Raw genomic sequence first — 21112 nt, 5'->3', positions numbered from 1 at the left:
ATTTTGTCACTTTGTCAAAGAATGCAATGATTAGTCTGTCATGATCTGTTTTTGACAAACCATGTTGGTTTTTGGTTATTACTTTGTTTACTTCTAGGTGTTCATTGATTTGTTGCTTGATTATCTTTTCCAGAATCTTCCCTGGTATTGAGGTCTGTCCTTTCCTGGATTTATTTATTTTTATTCCTTTTTTGAAAGAAAGCTCTTTTCTAGTCCTCTGACAGTTCCCCGGTGCTTCAGGTTCTCTAAGATATAGTTCAGTGGTTCTGAGATCTCGTCTGCCAGTTCCTTCAGGACCCTGGGGTGTAATCCATTCAGTGTTGGTGATTTGAACTTGTCAAGGATAGACACATGCTCACTCGCCATTTTCTTCTCTATTTTAACTTGTGTTCCCAATCTGTTTTTTGTGGTGCTGTTTTTGATAGGTTGGACCGTTTTTTCCCTTTGTGTAAAGACAGATGCAAAAAAAATGAGTTTAAAAGATCTGCTTTCTCTCTGTTGCTTGTCACCTTCTTGCCACTTTCAACAATGGACCAATTGTTTCCTTGACTTTTTTTTAACATATTAGAAGAAGCTTTTTTGTTATTTTTTACTTTTTTCGCAAAGCTTTCTTCATTGTGAGCCTTAGCTTTCCTCACTTCATCTTTACATGCTCAGGCTATTTGCTGATATTCTGCCTTAGTTATGTACCCCTCTTTCCACTTTTTATACTTACCCTTTTTGTTTTTCAATTTGTCAGAGAGTTCTTTATGCAGCCATGCTGGTTTCTTTTGAGAGCTGTTATTTTTCTTCTTTATTGGTATTGTGTTAGACAGGGCTTCTGTAATCTCAATTTTTAAAATTTCCCAAGCTTCTTGAGTTGTTTCTTCCTTGAGGATTCTAATCCATGGAATCCTTCCCAAGCTCTCTGTACGTTTATTGAAATTAGCTCTCTTAAAGTCCAAGACTCTAGTTTGACTTTGTTTTAGTACTTGTGCTTGCATATTGTTGAATTCCAATATTGCACGATCACTTGCCTCCAAGGTTCCTGTAGCTTCAACACCTTCTATCATTTCCTCTCTGTTAGTGAGAATTAAGTCCAATATGGCTGATCCCCTTGTTCCCTTCTTTACTTTTTGGAAAACAAAGTTGTCTGCTAGGTTCGTTAGGAACCTGTTGGATCTTCCACTTGGTGCAGAGTTTTTATTGACTCTGTTCTGTGCATTTTGCTCCTCTTTTACTTTAGTATGCATATATGTGTGTGTCTATGTGTGTTGCATTTGCATATATATTTTAAGATACCCAAGAGACTTTATTTACATTTTAGGGACCCTTGATTGCAAACTCCTCATCCTCATTATCTATCCATTTTTCATCAGTAAATGAGAAAACTGGAGATTCTAATTTGGCAATATCTGGAAATGAAACCTCCTCTAAAGGTAAAGTATATGAAGATATAATACTTTAAATGTTATTTATAATGTATAGGATGTTTTAGTTATTTATTTATTTTAAGGATTTATGTGGCTGCCCTTCCTACAGCATAATTTTAGGTGATTTGCAACTACAATAAAACTACAAACACAATAAAAACAAGAAAACAAAATTAAAACCCAGCATCTCACTTATCCTCATGAGATGATCCAACAAACTATCTATAGACTGTCATCTTCCAATACCGCTTATGTCTAAATCATTATTAGGAATCTAGTGCAATTTTCCTTGAAGTAATTTCTGGCCATTAGCCTACATTTTTCAAAATGAGACTAGAGAATTATGTTCCTATACATACATACATACATACATACATACATACATACATACATACATACATACATGTGTGTGTGTGTGTGTGTTCAATTTATATCCTATTTTCTTTTGTTTTAAAATTAAATTTCTGTTATAAAAAGCCTATGTTGCTGCTGATGTACATTATTAAGCCAGTTTTCATAGTTTAAATATAAATCATGTTTTTGTAGCAACCTGTCTTACAATTTGTCTCTTTGTGTTTTGCATTGATGAAGACCAGGGTCTAACTGTTATACAGAAGTAGTTATTCACTTGCTGGTTAGAAATAGATCTAAATGTTTACAGCCATGATTTTAGAGTAAAGTGAGGTACTTTGCTATGAGAATTGGGATGAATGGGCAAAATGTTGCTGATTATATTTCTAAGTGTTCCAATTATTTTATAATTCTCTCAATTATCTGCCATTATATTTTCATGAATTCAAGAACTAGAAAAAACATTTTTCAATAAAATTGTAAATGATTTTCAAATCGGTTAATGTTTAATATCACTTTCAATCTTGCTGTATATCGTCAATCCAGTAGCATATCGTCAATCCAGTATAATCTATTGTGGAAGTCCTCTTTCCTAACCCTTTTCCCTTCCTTCCCCCTCCCTCCCTCCTTCCCTCCCATGGCATTCATGTCCAGTGCTATAACATGATGGAAAATAAAGTCTCTTGAAAAATTTTCATCTGAGCTACATTACATTCTCTATTCCATGGAATTAATATTTCTCTTGTTGGGTTTACATATATTTTAAGTATCTAGATTAAATGAAGTAAAATCCACAAACACTAAATTATAAATATAGCTGTCTCAGATTACCTAAGTAACAATTCCAGGATTGCAGTTATTACATGCTTGCCCTTATACTTTAATTGATTTATAATATACTTGAGTATAAGAAAAGATATTTAAGATGAAAACTTCCAGATTTATTAGAGAAATGCAATGCCAGGATGATTTTTCTCTTTTTCTGTATTTGACCTTGATCTCTCCAACATGGAGATCATGGTTACATTATCTTTTTTTTATTGAAAGTTTTAATGAGTTTTACAATTATATACCTTCCACCTTCCCTTCCCCTCCCCCCCACGATCCCCTCCCACTCTCCCCCCACAATCTCCCAGAGCAAATACAGGGTATAAACATTTAGCAACCATATTCTAAAACAAACTAACTAACTTTACCGTCATCCCTCGCTCCCCTTTTGTAAGGCTAACTTTAGATAAGTTGTAACATTCCTTGTTCATTCATTCATAAACTATCTGAAGTTTCTTAGTCCCATATTTATTTTGAATGTAATCAATCCATCTTCTCCATTCCAGCTTGTATTTCTCATCTGAATAATCCTTGAGGTATGCTGATATTTTAGCCATCTCTGCTAAATTTGTTACTTTTAATGTCCATTCTTGAATAGTAGGCAATTCTTCCTTTTTCATGGTTACATTCTCAATCATAGTATATATATATCATCCTTAACAGAAGGTAATCTGGGGCTACCCTTGAAGAGTATCCAAAAACATCAGCTGCATGGACAGTTAAACTGCTGTTCTGTGAGCAGCACTGATTGCCAGTTTTCTTCTGGGTCCAATTGAAGGTGTTGGTTATCACCTTTAAAGCCCTTCGTGGCATGGGTTCAGGCAGTCTAAGAAATCAGTTCATTTTGATGGGATTAGCATGCCCTACCCATGCTGGTAGAAGGGGCATGCTGGGCACCCCAACGTCTAAAAGAAGAACCTTTTCTGCTCTTGCTCCTGCCCTCTGGACTATCATACCACCCACAATGAGATCTGCACTCACCTTTTTGGCCTTCCAAAAGGCCTTGCAGACATGGCTATGCCAATTAATGTGCACCCCCATTGGGGTGTGGCACTTTGGAAGTAGCTGATGAAGTAATTAGATCCCCTTCTCCTCACTCTTCATCCTGGTTAATTTTACTTTCATTGAATTTTAAATTTATGAACCTTGTTTATTGTTTTAATGTTTTATAATGCATTTTAATTGAATGTCTGAAGTGTGCCTCAAGTTGCCTAATTTATTTAATAGATAAATATATATATTTTTAAAAAATATGGCCCTACTTCCTATCAATAGCAATTATATTGGTTGCATGCAATGAGGCACTTTGGCACCAGGAAACCAGTTGTAAAATATCAGTTGTCACAGGCACTGCTAATAAATCGACTCCAAAGCCCTCCTCCTCCCAATTGAATGGCAGTATCATTTTTTAGGGATCTGACATGTTGCCGTCCTTAGAAAAAGGAGAAATCCACCTGTGAAAAGATAGAAACAAAAATTCCATCATAGTATTTTAACAAGGTTTGTCAGGGTATTGGGATTGTTTAGCTATCCATTCATTTTGGGATGAAGGTAGATGCTTCCAAGCAACTAAGTATTGGGTTTCCCCCCTGTGGATCCTAGAGTCAAGGAATCCTCAACTTCCTTACCAGGGTTGGGTTGATCAAATAGGGGTGCACCCTGAGTCCACTAAAGCAGAGATTTTTATCCCCCTCTCCAAGTTGGGGATAAACAATCTTAGAAGAGGGTAAGCAGTTTAATTGGTTTGCTTACCAGTGGTTCATCCTCTGGATCGCTTCCGAGTGAGTATGGTTCCTCCTGCTGAGAAGCCTGGGTTTCCTCCTCAAAGAGGGGAAGGGATGGAGATTCTACAATCTCCCTGCTCCTCAAGGCTGTCTCCTTCCCACGCTGGCCAGGTTTCATAGGTTTCCTCCCCAATGGGCGCTCTGGTCTCCTAGATCTGGCTATTTGAGAGACCGCCTTCTGCCAATTACCTCCCTGCGTCCCATCAGATCGCACAGGGTAGGCCTCCTCCGAATCCCATCCGCCAGTCAGTGCCGACTGGCGACTACGCGGAGGAGAGCCTTCTCAGTTGTAGCTCCGACGCTATGGAACAATCTCCCCGTGGAGATCCGCACCCTCACCACCGCCCAGGCCTTCCGCACGGCCCTTAAGATCTGGCTATCCCGTCAGGCCTGGGGATAAAAATCTTAGTTCGTCCCCTCCCGAATGATGAATGAATGTTGTGCTCTATTTTTTTAATATTATGTATTGTCTTATGCTTTTTGTCTTTGTACCCCCTTCCCCGTGTTTTTGTAAGCCGCCCTGAGTCCCCTCAGGGAAAAGGGCGGCCTATAAATTATAATAAATCTAACAAATCTAATCTAATCTAGCCAGTGCTTGAGAATGGCATTCTGCAGCTTGGTGCTCCTCTTTTCCACATTTAAAACAGGGTGAGCATTTTGGAGGCTGTTTGCAGATTGAAACATTCTTACTTCCATTGGGATGGTGATTTCTTCCACACTCGCCCCTCTCGGTACTGGTTCCTGGCCATGTCAATCTCAGCCGCTTCGGCAGTGAGATACCACTCACATAGGTGATTCGGTGCATCTCGGGCCACACAGGCATTGTAGAGGTCATCACTCAGCCCACCCTTGACCCAGCTTACCAGGATATCCTCTGGTCAGTTCACACGACATACCAGGTCTTGGAATTCTTTGGTATACTCTGCCACTGGCCACCGTTCCCTGCTTCACAACTTTAATGTGGTCGCATGCTTTGTGGTCTGTGAGGGGGTCCCCGAAACGTCATCGCAGGGCCATCATGAAATGGTTGAAGTCCCGCAGTTTTGGCACATCAGCATCATGTAAGGTCACCATCCATCTGGCAGTGTCTCCTTCCAGGGTAGGGTAACCACTTGTTTGAAAATCACCCCTGTATTCTTGCATATAGGTGATCGATCACATGTGCCACAAAGAATCCCATTTTTTTCGGGTTCCCATCAAACATCACTCCAAGGAAAGGAGTTTTTCTTTCTAATTGCAGGTTTTGGGGTTGGTTGGGATCGGGCCCCAATCCATGCGCCAACTGGGGGAGAGGGTTTGTTGGGTTCCCTGCTGTTGCTGCTTTGCCATCTGCTTGATCAGCAGGGCCCAGAGGGGGGTTAGCCCCCCTGGCATCATCCGCGGCTGCTGCCCTTCTAATGCTTCTTGGCTGCCGTTCTGGCTCCCCCCGGATGTTCAGATTTTCCAAAATCTCCATCACCAACTGGGTTACATGTCTCTTCAGACAATCCTCTCTCAGGGAGGCTTCATTTAGCTCCTCCTGGTCAGAGGAGGCTTCCAGCTCCAATTTCCACCCTAGTTTTCGGTTACCACGGGTGAGGGTGACTCCTCTGCTCCTCCCATCCCAGCTGTCTTTCATCCTGATGTCGATTGACCAGGAGGACTTTTTGGGGTCCTCCAGGTTCACCTCATCCTCTCCGACAGGGTACATGAAGCAGGTCTCTGGTTGCTGGGGGTTTGATATCTCCCTCCAGCATTCAGCTTCCCCTTGCTCACTGTTGTGCTTGGACATGGTTTGCAGGGTCCCCTCAGTAGAGCAAATATTGCTTCTCCAGGCTGACCATTTTGCAGAGCTTTGTTTTATGTAAGGGCTAACTTAAGAAAGTGAAGACTCTTGAAACTGAGTATTTAAAAAGGAACCTTTTATTAAGTAGAATGGAAACCATTATGTTCAAAGCAACACCTGAATTCCCTCAGGCAATGCAAGTAGAATTAAAGCGGTAGAGACCCCTCCCATTAGTTAGAATGCAGATTTTAGCCAATACACAAGTGTGAAGATGTTTCTTTTATCAACTGCCCTGAGAACTGAATAAACATACCATGGCTATCTTCCATTAGACATTAAAGTGAAACGTCCCACAGGGCCATCATAAACATTCCCCCAAAAGGTGAGGAGATCTCAAGGCACTTTGGCACCAGGAAACCAGTTGTAAGACATCAGTTGTCACAGGCACTGCTAATAAATCAACTCCAAGGCCATCCTCCTTCCAATTGAATGGCAATATCACTTTTAGGGATCTGACAGCATCTTTTGCACTGTACACACAAAGGAAGCTATCCTTATAGTGCAGTGTTTCTCAACCTTGGTAACTTGAAGATGTCTGGACTTCAACTCCCAGAATTCCCCAGCCAGCGAATGCCAATTCTGGGAGTTGAAGTCCAGACATCTTCAAGTTGCCAAGGTTGAGAAACACTGTTATAGTGTTTATGTAGAGGAAATACACAGGCATCTGCCTCCCTTAATCCCATTCACCTTGCCTCTTCACTCAATCAAATATGTTTTCGCATTTCCTGTTGTATATGGATATATATGTACTAAGGAATTAGTGTGATTTATATTTGTTTCATATGCAGTTCTGAGGTAGATTATACACATACATTTGTCTGAATTCTTTTGTTATCATCTTTGTTAATTTTCTTTAAAATTAATAAAATTGATAATTTTAACTTTTCCTTTTAAAAATAGATAATGAACATAAAGAATTTGACTATTGCCATGATCACAGATTGCCAGAGAATGACAGAAAATCTCCTTCGGTGATAGAATTAATGATGACCACAGTTTATGAGAATACTAAGAAGCAATATAAGTCAACTGAACACTTTCCAGAACAAAAAGTGCAGATGTTAAAACCCAGTGTCATTGAAGATAATTCTATTGAGACACCAAAAGATGATCAATCAGAACAGAAAGTAGCATTACCTACTTCAAAATCTATAATGGATAATTCAAAGAATTTTGTAAAGGTAATATTAATGGATCAATATCATGTATTCTTGGCAGAAATCAAATTAATATGACTGCTGTTAAAACTTGACATGATTGCTATACAAAGTAGCATAATGTTGAAGTGTCCATACATGATATACACAATATATTTAGTTATTCATAATGATTACAAGCTTAAACTTCAATCTATATTGTAATGTTAAGTGACAAAGGTCAGTATTTGTAGTTTCTAATGGAATTACCTTTTCTTTCTCAAGCAAAATAAGTACTTGAAAAAAGCAAATTAAGAGTTTAAGGGTTGAATTGTAGCATAACAGTTATAGGTTATATCTAAAAATATAACTATTTGATGAGCACATTACTTCTTTTCTGAGAAAAAGTTGATTTCCTCTCATTTATAACATTTTTTTAGTATTTTTAGTATTTTATTGTCACTTATAGGCCGCCCTTTTCCCTGAGGGGACTCAGGGCGGCTTACAACTCATGGGAAGGGGGTGCAAGACAGAACGTAAAATAATATGTGAGTACAAATAATAATAGCAATAAAACACAACATTCATTCAACATTCGGGTGGGGTGTATGAAGATCTTATCCCCAGGCCTGACGGGATAGCCAGATCTTAAGGGCTGTGCGGAAGCTCTGGACTGTGGTGAGGGTGCGAATCTCTACGGGGAGATCGTTCCAAAGGGTCGGAGCTGCTACTGAGAAGGCTCTCCTCCGCGTAGTCGCCAGTTGGCACTGACTGGCGGATGGAACTCGGAGGAGGCCCACTCTGTGCGATCTGATGGGACGAAGGGAGGTAATCGGCAGAAGGCGGTCTCTCAAGTACTCAGATCCACTACCATGAAGGGCTTTATGGGTGGTAAGTAGCACATAATGTCTATAATCCCTCTTTATAGCTACTCTGGAATGTAGCCCAATTTTGTAGGGCTATTTGAAAAAGAGAAAGAAAATGACATCAAACAAGGCTCCTTGTGCCTTGTTAGACTTGGTGTATGTGCTGTAAAGGAAATTGTATATCACAACTTTTCCATCTTTTTTCAGGCCTTTAATTTCATATACCAACATATGTATTAAATCTGTAATTTGAGCCTTTACTGGGTCGTATAACTATTTTTTTTTTGTTATATTAGGAAGAGGGTGAAGAGGTAGAGGCAGTTCCACAAAAAGCTAAAATCAGGTAGGAAATTTAATTTTTCCCAAAGAATTAATTGGAAATATTAATAATTGTATCTTTTTGGGCTTCATTCTTTATATTTTACATAGTTAACAATAATTTGACATATATGCTGAATGAAGTGGCATGATATTAAAATTTTCACAATTTATATTCTGATACATAAATTACAGACAATATAATTTAATGCATGTAATCAAACTTATGAGTTAGATGACTCAAGAGGCAGTACTCATTTTCCAAAGCAATGTTCTGAAATACGTTTTAATTCATGATTGATATTACTATATTTCCCAAAATCATTGTTTTTGTTGAACAGAACCTATTTAATATATTTTATTTTATAATCAGGTAAACTGTTTGATGAAAAAGATAATCCAGGCAGAGCAAAAGGAAGGAGTTTTTAAAAATACATGGCACGTACGCAGGAGGAAAATACTAGTTTTGTCATGAGGCTTTTGTTACCAGTTTTCTTTTACCTTCTCATTTCCTTCCTTCCTTCCTTCCTTCCTTCCTTCCTTCCTTCCTTCCTTCCTTCCTTCCTTCCTTCCTTCCTCCTCCCTCCCTCCCTCCCTCCCTCCCTATCTATCTATCTATCTATCTATCTATCTATCTATCTATCTAGTTACTCTTACTATATTTTAGACCTTTTAATTTTTTTAAGTTGCTTGTCACTGATCATATTTGCTATTAAATAAACTACATGTATGTGTCAGAGGTGGGTTCTTCTCTATATGATCCGATACACCAGAAGAGGTACTGAAAATCTGGCGTACCGAATAGGACCAGTAAAAATGGTGCTGGTTCAGGCAAGGGGAAAAAAAACTTTAAAAAGTAAGAGAGGGGGGTGGGGAGAAGGAAGAAAATGCACTTTTCTGCCGGGAGATTCAGCAAAGGAGAAAAACAACTGCTGTCACTTTAAATTGGAACTGAGCATTACTGGCTGTGGAATTCTGGGACTTGAAATCCACAAGTCTTAAAGCTGCAAACTTTGGAGTCCTGCTTTAAATTGAAAAGCTGCTCAGGTTTGCAAAGTGACATTCAGCAGTTATTTTGGGGGAGGGGTGGTTGCTTCCCACAGCGGGAAGGGAGAAAGAAAGAAAGAAAGACAGCACAGCAATTTAGGGCTAAGCTACTCAGTGGTCATCTAGTCCAACCCCCTGCTGCGGCAGGAAACCTTACATTGTCTGGATTATTTTGGTGCCTCTAACAGAGATGAAAATTGCCAGAAAGGAGAAGTTTACTAGAACAAGACTACCATGCAGAGGAAGGCAGAGATAGTCTTTTATTTATTTATTTATTTATTTATTTTTTGTCATTTTATTGGAAATTTATATGCCGCCCTTTTCCCTGAGGGGACTCAGGGCGGCTTACAACAGTAAAGGGAAGGGAGTGCAAGACAAGACTTAAAAAGAAAAGAATCGTGATTAAAAAAAAATTGATCATAAAAACACAACATTCAGTCAACATTCGGGCGGGGTGAGAGTAATCCTATCCCCAGGCCTGACGGGATAGCCAGTTCTTAAGGGCTGTGCGGAAGGCTTGGACTGTGGTGAGGGTACGGATCTCCACGGGGAGGTTGTTCCATAATGTCGGAGCAGCAACTGAGAAGGCTCTCCTCCGCGTAGTCGCCAGTCGGCACTGACTGGTGGATGGAATTTATGACTACAATTGAGCCCAAAATTTTGGTTGCTAAGCAAGAGTATTGTTAAGTGAGCTTCACCACATTTTACCCAATCCATGACATCTCCTGGTGAGTGACATCAAGTTGGCCACGCCCACCCAGTCACATGACCACCAAGCCATGCCCACAAAATAGCCCACCCCCACAGAATAAGTAGTAAAAAGTTTTGAAACCCACCCCTGGTGTGTGTGTGTGTGTGTGTGTGTGTGTGTGTGTGTGTGTGTGTGTAATAATATAATTAATCCCAGATAAAAATTATTACATTAAAAAAGACAGATGTTTTCACTTGCCTAGACTAAATGTTCTAATGACAGTTTCTAGTTCACAGACATATAATAGTTCTTCAGACAATGTGGAAATGTTGAATTCTATATTTCTTCTTCCATAGAAGGAAGTTTCTGACATAATGTTATTCTCAGCTCCTCCTTTCAATAATTAACTGGATTGCAGAGTGAATAGGGCTTTTGTAGCATCAGAGGGCAAGAAGCTTGCCTACTGGATTCTCTAGACTATATAGAATATATTAGGCTGGATGTAATATTTTTGTTTCTTGAATTGTGCTTTCAGTGCTGCAGTTGTGTTTTTAAGACTGTAATAAACCTAAGAATGTATACTTTTTCTTAGAATACCATGCTGTGTTTATTTAACTGATTAATAATTTAATATGATACTTTTATTTTACAGATCTTTGAGTACTACATATTTGAAGAAAACAGGGAAATGCTCTCCTGTCCCAAGAAGTACATCTGCTCAATATTTAGGGACATTAAAATCCTTGGACAACCAGCATCTACAAAAATACGGTGCTGAGCTTGATAAAGCAGATAGTTTACGAGCAGCTGTTTACCAGGTATGTGCTTAGCATATTTAATATTATGAGAAAATCTGTCACATTAACAGTTTCTCGATTTAGGTAGTATACCAGTTTCTGGGTTTCTCATAACTGTGAGATGATTCTCAGATTGGTGATTGTTTAGAATGAATGAATGAATGTTGAATGAATGAATGAACGAACGAATGAACAAACGAACGAACGAATGAGAAAATACTGGTATTTGGCCTTCCTTTTATTTCATTTTTTAAACAAAAAAGGAGCAAATTGTCTTAAATTTGTTCATTTAATGTTAAGTCATTGGATTTTTTTGATCCTATTAAACCACATAAAATCCCAAATACAATTCAGGAACTTTGTTAGGTTAAACTGAATGCACACTGAAGATTCCAGATTTCAGTTATTCCTCTTGAGGACATGGATTTAGTACAGATTCACCTAGCCAGCTCCCATTACATATTCCCATTTTAATTTTTTATAGTATACAGAGATGAACCACCTTCTTTGATCCTGCAGGGAGACTTCTCTAGATTTATTTGCTGCTGCCACTTCATATGCAGAAAAAGCAATTTAAGCTTCTAAGAATGTTCTAAAAAGACAATCTGTCAATTACGTTATAAGAATAAGTGCACATTTTAAAAGTCAGTTTTAAAGTTTTAAATAGCATTTAATCAGATTTATTGTTTTTATCTTTAAAATGTTTATTTCCAATTCATTCCATACAATCACATGTATACTGTGCATAACCGGGGCATATAACATTGAATTATAAACACAGCCCTCCCTTTTATAGACAATACCCCCCAAAATACAAACCCAATATACCACCTTGACCCACCATACACCCTCTTTCACCCCCTCCAACTTTCGTTCTTCCTTCCAACATTCCCCTCTACTTCCTACTTCCCCTCCCCCTCTATCACTCCTCTCTCCCAATACATTCCCTCCCTTCCTTCTCCTCCTGCCTCCAATCCTCTCTCCCACCCTAGATTTATTGTTTTTAATAAACTTCAGCTTATATGCCTCCCACCCTGAGTCCTTGGGAGAAGGGCGGCATATAAATCTAATAAACCAAACCAAACCTAAACCAAATGATTTACTGCTGGGTGGTTCAGAAATCAATGAGATTTTAACAAAATCATGTGACAAAATTGTCATAAGGTGACACAACACTTTTCATTGATTTATTATAATTCCTATGTTATTGCTATCTATTTCTCTCTCTTTATAGGACTGGTTGGAAAAAAAGAAAATCTTCCTTTTGGAATTACAAAGAATAAAAAGAAACAAAGCTGAGAACTTGCGACAGAAAAATGAAAAGGTTGGTTTTAAAACCTTAACCATAAGTTTTATTAAGGCATTCAATCAGAGGTAGGTTCCTACCGCTTTGGCCAGATACGTAGTAACGTGGCTGGACATGTGAACCGTACCGATTCTATCCTGGGCGCTGCCATCTTTATTTTCTGTTCTGCACATGCACAGAAAAATCTTCATTGAAAAAATGTACCGTATTTATCGGCGTATAACACGCAGTTTTAAAACTAAAATTGGAAGCTTAAACCCTGCCTGCGTGTTATACGCCGATCTCAGCCTGGCGGCAGCGTCACACAGACTGTGGAAGGAGGGGGAGGAGGAGGGAACCAAAGAGAGCTTTTACCGAGTCTGCGCCCCACAGCCAGGACCGTCCTGGCGCCTCCAGCCGCGTTTCTTCCTGCAAAGCCATTCGGGCAACCCGAGAGTTCCGCTTGACGCCAGAAGGGCTTTGCAGGAAGAAACGCGGCGTTTCTTGTGTGTGTGTGTGTGTGTGTGTGTGTGTGTGTGTGTGTGTCTGTCTGTCTGTCTCCGCCATCCCCAACCTCTACACCTTGCAGGACTGCTGCGCCTTTGAGAAGCCGGGGTGGGGGGGAGAGGGGGACGGGAACGACGCCTAACCCCCACCCACACAACCCGGTCCCCGGGAATGCTGCTCCCGCCGTTCAGAAACCGAGGGGGAGAAAAGTTCAAAAGCCGCCGGAGCCAGCTGGAAAAGGAGCGACTTTCCCCATTAGCCGGCGCCCTCCGCCAATCCGCAACGGCCTCGCAAATTAAAAACCGAAGGAAGGCGGCGAGCTCAGCCAAGCGCGGCCAGGCAGCCAGCGGCGCGCACCGGCTTCCCCGCGCAGGGAACTTCTCCGGCGGCTGGGGGGAGGCCGTCAAGCGGAACTCTCGGGTTGCCGAGAGTTCCGCTTGACGCCAGAAGGGCTTTGCAGGAAGAAACGCCGCGTTTCTTCCTGCAAAGCCCTTCGGGCAACCCGAGAGTTCCGCTTGACGGCCTCCCCCCAGCCGCCGGAGAAGTTCCCTGCGCGGGGAAGCCGGTGCGCGCCGCTGGCTGCCTGGCCGCGCTTGGCTGAGCTCGCCGCCTTCCTTCGGTTTTTAATTTGCGAGGCCGTTGCGGATTGGCGGAGGGCGCCGGCTAATGGGGAAAGTCGCTCCTTTTCCAGCTGGCTCCGGCGGCTTTTGAACTTTTCTCCCCCTCGGTTTCTGAACGGCGGGAGCGGCATTCCCGGGGACCGGGTTGTGTGGGTGGGGGTTAGGCGTCGTTCCCGTCCCCCTCTCCCCCCCACCCCGGCTTCTCAAAGGCGCAGCAGTCCTGCAAGGTGTAGAGGTTGGGGATGGCGGAGACAGACAGACAGACAGACAGACACACACACACACACACACACACACAAGAAACGCGGCGTTTCTTCCTGCAAAGCCCTTCTGGCGTCAAGCGGAACTCTCGGGTTGCCCGAAGGGCTTTGCGGGGAAGAAACGCGGCTGGAGGCGCAAGGACGGTCCTGGCTGTGGGGCGCAGACTCGGTAAAAGCCTCTCTTTGGTTCCCTCCTCCTCCTCCTCCTCCTCCTCCTCCTCCTCCTCCTCCTCCTCCTCCTCCTCCTTCTTTCTGGAGCCCCTTCCTCAAAGATTTGGTACCAAAGCAATGGCGGTGAGGAAGTTGTGTCTTTTGGATTTTGCACTGTTGTCTTTTCAATGGTTCTCAGACTGGTTGAACCTTTAGCAGCTGGGGTGATATTCTTTACTGTTAAGGTTACAATTGGATGTGTTGGACAAATCTTAAAAGATGAAACTTTTATTAAAACGTTTGACTTAACTAAAAACGTCTTCCTTTTTCTTCTTCTTCTTAAATATGATTTATTTATTTATTTTTACTTCAGAAGTTTGATGACCGTTGTACAAACTAATCCAACCTAAATGTAGAGGAGGAGAAGAAGGGGGGGGATTTAAAAAGAGCAGAGGAAAAAGAAAAGAAAGCATGAAGAAAACATAAAGAAAGGGATGGGAGGGAGGGAAGGAAGGAAGGCACTTTATGTTGAAACAGAAAATATTATATAAGGAAGAAAATGGAAATAACTTTTTGCTCAAAGAGGTGTTTTTTCATTTCATATTTGCCTTTTAAGAGGAGTTAATGTTATAATTCATGTTCTAATGTTATAAATTTTAATCCAACATTAAGTTCCGAGCTTCCAAGTCATTTATTTTTAATGAAAAAAAATTTTACTCAAATTTTTGTGTTAAAATGGGGGATGCGTGTTATACGCCGGTGCGTGTTATACGCCGATAAATACGGTAATTCCCTCCCCCTTTAATGGTCTGCGCATGCCAGTCCCTGAGAGTCCCCTGAGGCGTTTTTGCCTTCCTCCAGCCCTTCAGCAGGGCTGCGGAGGCAGAGAAAAATGTCCCTGTTTTTGCAAAAATCGGGTGAAAAATGGGCCATTTTTTGCAAAAACGGCATTTTTGCCTTCCTCCAGCCCTTCTGAAGCCTGCAGAATGTTCCGGGGGGGCGGGAAGGACAATTTATTTTTCCTTACTGGGTAGTTTGCAGGTGCTCCCTTACCTCCGGCAAGGCTGGACCCTCCCCCTCCCCGTCAAAACTTTTTGAAACCGTTTTGATGGGCATGGCTTGGTGAGGGGGTCAAGTGACTAAATGTGCATGAGTGACATCAAGTTGGCCATGGCCACTCAGTCACATGTCCCCCATCTAGCCACCCCCACCGAATTGGTAGTAAAAAAATTTGAAACCCACCCCTGCATTCCATATATGCTCCAGTTATGTCCTGTTTCTTCTGACTTCATGCAAATGATGTTGGTCTTATAGACTGGCATGTATTCAGCATAAATGCAATAGTAAACGTTCATTGTTAAATTTAATTATGATAAATAATGAAGCAAGCAAAGAGGATTGTATTTCAGTTTATTTTATTATACACAGAATAACAAATATTAGTGTCAGCTCTAAACATAAACAGACAGGATGTTGATCATGGTTTTTTGTTTTAAAATAATTATTGATGTTTTTATATGTTTGTATATTGGTTTTTAACTTTTTATTGGATTTTTTAAAAAATCTGTTGTAACTGCCTATATTTGCTCCCAATCAGTCTTGAATATAGGCAATGCTGGCTAGGAACAAGTGTGTTCTGAACAGAAAAATCACTATTGTATATTTAAAGGTAGGTTTAGTAAAGGTGATGGGAAAGAAAGAATTTAATAGTATATTTTCCCCAGATCCTGAAGCTTTTCTAATTAAGGACAATATGTGTAGTTCTGGGTTGAAATGAGGTACATCTGATGTTACTTAGTCTGGGTAATGAAATGTCTGCAAGAAAACAATCAAGCTCAAAAAGCACCAAGGACTACTTACTTTTCTAATATACAAATTTATATTTATGCTTGTACAGCTTTATGTTCTTGTATCCCTACATAAAATATGAGATGAACAAAATACACTATATTGCCAAAAGTATTCGCTCATCTGCCTTTACTCGCATATGAACTTACTGTAAGTGACATGCCATTCCTAATCCATAGGGTTCAATATGACGCCGGTCCACCCTTTGCAGCTATAACAGCTTCAACTCTTCTGGGAAGGCTGTCCACAAGGTTTAGGAGTGTGTTTATGGGAATTTTTGACCATTCTTCCAGAAGCGCATTTGTGAGGTCACACACTGGTGTTGGACGAGAAGGCCTGGCTCTCAGTCTCCACTCTAATTCATCCTAAAGGTGGTCTATTGGGTTGAGGTCAGGACTCTGTGCAAGCCAGTCAAGTTCATCCACACCAGACTCTGTCATCCATGTCTTTATGGACCTTGCTTTGTGCACTGGTGCACAGTCATGTTGGAAGAGGAAGGGGGCAGCTCCAAACTGTTCCCACAAAGTTGGGCGCATGGAATTGTCCAAACTGTTTTGATATGCTGAAGCATTCAGAGTTCCTTTCACTGGATCTAAGGGGCCAAGCCCAGCTCCTGAAAAACAAACCCACACCATAATCCCCGCTCCACCAAACTTTACACTTGGCACAAATGCAGTCAGACAAGTACCGTTCTCCTGGCAACCACCAAACCCAGACTCGTCCATCAGATTGCCAGATGAAGAAGCGCGATTTGTAACTCCAGAGAACATGTCTCCACTGCTCTAGAGTCCAGTGGCGGCGTGCTTTACACTACTGCATCCGACGCTTTGCATTGCACTTGGTGATGTATGGTTTGGATGCAGCTACTCGGCCATGGAAACCCATTCCATGAAGCTCTCTGCGCACTGTTCTGGAGCTAATCTGAAGGCCACATGATGTTTGGAGGTCTGTAGCGATTGACTCTGCAGAAAGTTGGTGACCTCTTCACACTATGCGTCTCAGCATCCGCTGACCCCATTCCGTCAGTTTATGTGGCCTACCCCTTCGTGGCTGAGTTGCTGTCATTCCCAAACATTCTACATTCTTATAATACAGCTGACAGTGGACTGTGGAATATTTAGGAGTGAGGAAATTTCACAATTGGATTTGTTGCACAGGTGGCATCCTATCACAGTTCCACACTGGAATTCACTGAGCTCCTGAGAGCAACCCATTCACAAATGTTTGTAAAAACAGTCTGCATGCCTAGGTACTTGATTTTATACACCTGTGGCCATGGAAATGATTGGAACACCTGATTCTAATTATTTGAATGGGTGAGCAAATACTTTTGGCAATATAGTGTAGCTTAGAAGTCAGTGTGGTGACTAACACCAGTTTTCCAAAATAGCAGGAATTCTTCAAGAAAGAAAGAGGAAAGTCACAATTGTCTATCATATTAGATACTTTTATATTAATATCTACCAATTCAGATAAATAGGTCACAATTAGCAGCACCTGTGCTCTACTGTGTTGAATGTAGAGAGTTGAATTTTACATGTTTTGTAGTAAAAATAATCTTATGAAACCAGCAATTTAACATGCCTGCAAGATTATTACTTTTTATGACCATAATAAAAAATGTATGCAACATTCACAATGTTACTTTCCATATAGAAAGAAGTTGCTAAAAGAGAAGAAGCATTTGCATCCTTTGAAGCTTGGAAGACTATGAAAGAAAAAGAAGCAAAAATATTGGCTGAGAAAAAAAAAATAGAAGCAGCAAAGAAAAAGAAAGAAGCTGAACTAAATGAGAAGAAAAAGGAAGAGGCACAAAAGGCAGTAGTTTTTATCTTGCAAATGTTAAATTTGGTGAAAAATCATAATATATTGAATTGTATTGTCAGTGCTCTCCAGATAGTCCTCAATTTCTCACTACCCTCTTTGCAACTAGTTATGATGAATGCCTAAAAAGCCATCTATAATCCGGTTTCAAAATTACTGCTGCTGCAGTGCCCCCATGTTCATGTGAGCAAAATTCAGACAAATTCACCTTTACAGGTAATTGTAGGAACACTGCAGCAGACTTCTCATTTCCTCGCTAACCTGCTCTGCTTCCCACAGTCCTTAGGCCTTGCTTTCCCACACTGGCCTTGGACCTGCATCTTACCTGACTAGGTTCCACCGGTCACTAATTGCTCATTTATTTTCTGTAGCTCTCTGAAGCTTGTGTTAGAGAATGAGAACTGACCACTCATTTCCTTGGCATTTCTACATGGCTGCATGGATCTGTCCAGGAATCAAGTACCATTTTCAGAGCAGTTGCAATGAAAACGATACCTGCTTCCAGGACTATACCATGTAGCCTGCAGGTATGCTGACGGGTGGAGTAGCCTGCTTTCCTTCCTAACACAGCTTCAAAGATCTACAGAAAATACATGAGCAAATAGTGATGGGGTCGGATCCAGTGGAGTAAGAAGCAGGCCCAAGGCCAGCATGGCAGGAAAGTGTTCTGACCTAGCCTTCCTAATACTGTAAAAAGCACACGCTTAGTCCCAAAACCCTCTTTTTATTTCAAAGCTGTGAATTATGTTCATTCACAGCCCGTAATGACTCCCAAATAGTTTTAAAGAGTCCTACAATAGGCTGCCAAAGTCCTGATAAGACTGATAAACATCCACTTTTATCTTCCTTGAAACACTGGCAAGGCCACACGGGGCAAAGAGTCAAAACAGAGCTTCAGATGATAAAATGACCAGCATGAACCAAGTTGCTTCCTGCAAAGTCTCACATGCCTTTGCTCCTCTTTATGTTCTAGGGGAGGGACTAATCACCTCCAAGCCTTACTCCCGAGTCATCCCTTCTGTCTTAACTGTTCTTGCCTTCTGGAAGCTCTGCCCATGCGCACTGAGAACAGGGGGCGCCTGTTCCTCTGCATCACTGATGTCCGACTCTGGAGGCAGCACATAACTCCCAGGTGGCCCTGGCCCCCTCTCTGTCTCCAACGCAAAGCCCTCCGAGCCTTCCCCAGACTCCAGGACTGGCCCTTTTTCCTCCCCAACCTCCTCACTGTCCAACTCTGCTGCCAGCTCTGCAGATGACAACAGAAAGGCCTGTGAGGACTCATGGGCAAGGAAAGGACCATGAGGTGCCTTGGGGTGGGGGAGGCCTTGGAGGCTGAGGCAAGTGGCCTGGGCTTATGCTACACCTCAGAGAGCCTCCCCCATCCCTGAAGCACCCTATGCTCTTGTAATGAACTGTGCTGTTGGTTAACAACTGCATCAGGGAGAGCAGGGATGGGGATCATTAAGCAAGGCAACCATGTGGGTGTCTTGTTTAATGATCATCATAACTTACAACCATAATGGGCAGGCTCCATTATGGTGGTAAGTTGAGAACTATCTATAATTAATTTTAAATTTCATGGCAATTGTAACTTCCTTTTTCTTTACCAATTAAAGTGGAAAAAGATAATTTCTGGATCAAATCTAATGGATTTTTATTTATTTTTTAGGCTTTTGAGAAATGGAAGAAAAAGAAAGCTGCATATTTAAAACAGCAAATACAAATAGAGAAAAGAGTTGAAAGATTAAAAAAGAAGGAGCAGGAGCTTGTTGCAGAGAAGAGAAAAGACAGCAGATCTGCAATTGAAAAATGGTAGTTAATTTTGAATTTTATACATTTGATTATGTCAGCTACTTCTAACTAAGTTTGTTCTGCATACTATATTACACAACTTACTATATTTTATGAAAATGCACATTTTGTCTATATTATTGTGGGAAGAAAACTTTGGTCTGGTTCCAAGGCAGAGAAAGGTGCTGCACGGGCTTCCTTACCTCAGGTTTCAGGCTCAGGAGAGTCTGGGAGGACCCTTGCTCTCCTTAGCAGTGGTATGACCACCTACTGAATGGACTTCACTCAGTGACCTCCTAGCTGGTTGCCCATATCCAACTCTCTCACTCACTTTTCCATTTCACTTTTACCAGCTTCCCTTCTCCCTACAGAAGGTCCTGTGCTCCAGCCTTGCTTGCTTTCCAGGGCCAGTCCATTAAACAGTTCTCTTTGTGGCTAGGAAAGACATAGAGGGAGCATGATCCAGCTGTAATTGATCCTCTCACACACATAGGCATACACACATTTTCCTCACTCTCCTGGGCTTTAAAATTTAAAATTTGGAGGTACTCACATTCTTTCCAAGCAGTCTGTTGAGCTCAAGACTCAAAACTCTGTTTTTACTACCCTTGCTCCAAATGGTCAAGGTCCAGAGAACCCACCCACAGATGCATGGGGTCTGTTGCTGGCAAGGTGGAGGCTTACTCCTGCCAGTTCCATTGGTCAAGTTAGCTTGGAGTCCCATCCAGCATGCCAAAATGTGGGGTCTGGTTCCAAGCCAGGATAAAGGCACTGAAAATAAAATGGAGGCTGACTGCAAAGAAAGAAAGTTTATTTGGTTTCCATAAACTTCAGTGTCAGCAGCAATGTTTCTGGGGTGACTGACCCTTTACTAGGTGAATGGATGGATCTTTATAGGGTTCTGGGGTTTTGTGATTGAGATGCTCCAGGGTGTTGTGCAATGTAGTGAGTCTTGTGTCTTTTACTATTTCAATGGCGGTGGATTGATCCTATTATGGCTTAAAGGTCATGTCCTGTCCTTAGAATTTGGATGGGGGAATGTGGATTTTAATCCCATCAGCTCCAACCTTCTGTGCATGTTGTTTATGAATAGATTGGCCCAGTCAATGGTCAGTCACCATTGACTGGGCCAGTCAGATATAAAATCTCCATTCCAAAAGTCCAGTCTCTTCCGCTGGAGGCTGTTTTACTATGGCAGGAAGACAGGGGCTGCTTTCTGCCTTTAAGAACACGTTTCTCCATTTCTCCTATCCTGCCTCTTTTAATATTAAGAATAAAGAATATTATAATCTGAGGGGGGCTTCCTACATTATAAAACATTTTTTTTCTTTTAACTTTTAGGAAGGAGAAAAAAGAAGAATTCATGAAGCAAAAGGAAAAAGAAAAAATCCAAGAAAGGAAAAAAGAAGTAGAACAACAGATTGAGAAAGCACAACAAGATAAAAGAGCTCTAGATGAATATACAAAATGGCTGGTAAGTCTCTGTATTTGTGATAATATGTGATATTATTTCAGATATGCACACACATTGAAATGTGCTTAAACGTTCATTCTGTAAAGACCAGATGGTGGTAGTATAATCTTTCTTGCTAAATTTTTACAATGCATCTAGAAAACATCTAGATGCCTGAGATTTCAGTGATGGATTTCTGCATACCAAAATTAAATATCATTTACATAATGTAGAAAGATAATCCTTCTATAGATATAACATAAGAATAGTCAGAAATGTTCAACCAGAATGTAATTGCTGTTGTCATGAGGGATGGAAT

The 21112-nt window shown here is 41.1% G+C and overlaps 1 protein-coding gene across 1 annotated transcript in view; it reads left to right on the top strand.

The window, feature by feature from the left end:
• MAP9 (microtubule associated protein 9) overlaps positions 1 to 21112 on the top strand; it is a 52320-nt gene that overhangs the window by 21425 nt on the left and 9783 nt on the right. Inside the window, exons 6-13 of the mRNA XM_087724648.1 lie at positions 1307 to 1418; positions 7101 to 7381; positions 8499 to 8545; positions 10911 to 11076; positions 12290 to 12379; positions 17382 to 17543; positions 19219 to 19361; positions 20682 to 20814. Coding sequence (XP_087580774.1) covers positions 1307 to 1418; positions 7101 to 7381; positions 8499 to 8545; positions 10911 to 11076; positions 12290 to 12379; positions 17382 to 17543; positions 19219 to 19361; positions 20682 to 20814 — 1134 coding nt within the window. The remainder of the gene's footprint in view (positions 1 to 1306; positions 1419 to 7100; positions 7382 to 8498; positions 8546 to 10910; positions 11077 to 12289; positions 12380 to 17381; positions 17544 to 19218; positions 19362 to 20681; positions 20815 to 21112) is intronic.

Source organism: Thamnophis sirtalis, unplaced genomic scaffold (assembly GCF_051295495.1).
Source record: "Thamnophis sirtalis isolate CommonGarterSnake01/CBP01778 unplaced genomic scaffold, rThaSir2_p1.2 scaffold_10, whole genome shotgun sequence".
Classification (NCBI taxonomy): Eukaryota; Metazoa; Chordata; class Lepidosauria; order Squamata; family Natricidae; genus Thamnophis; species Thamnophis sirtalis.
The sequence above is the reverse complement of the archived record's forward strand: the minus strand, read 5'-3'. Positions and strand labels throughout refer to the sequence as shown.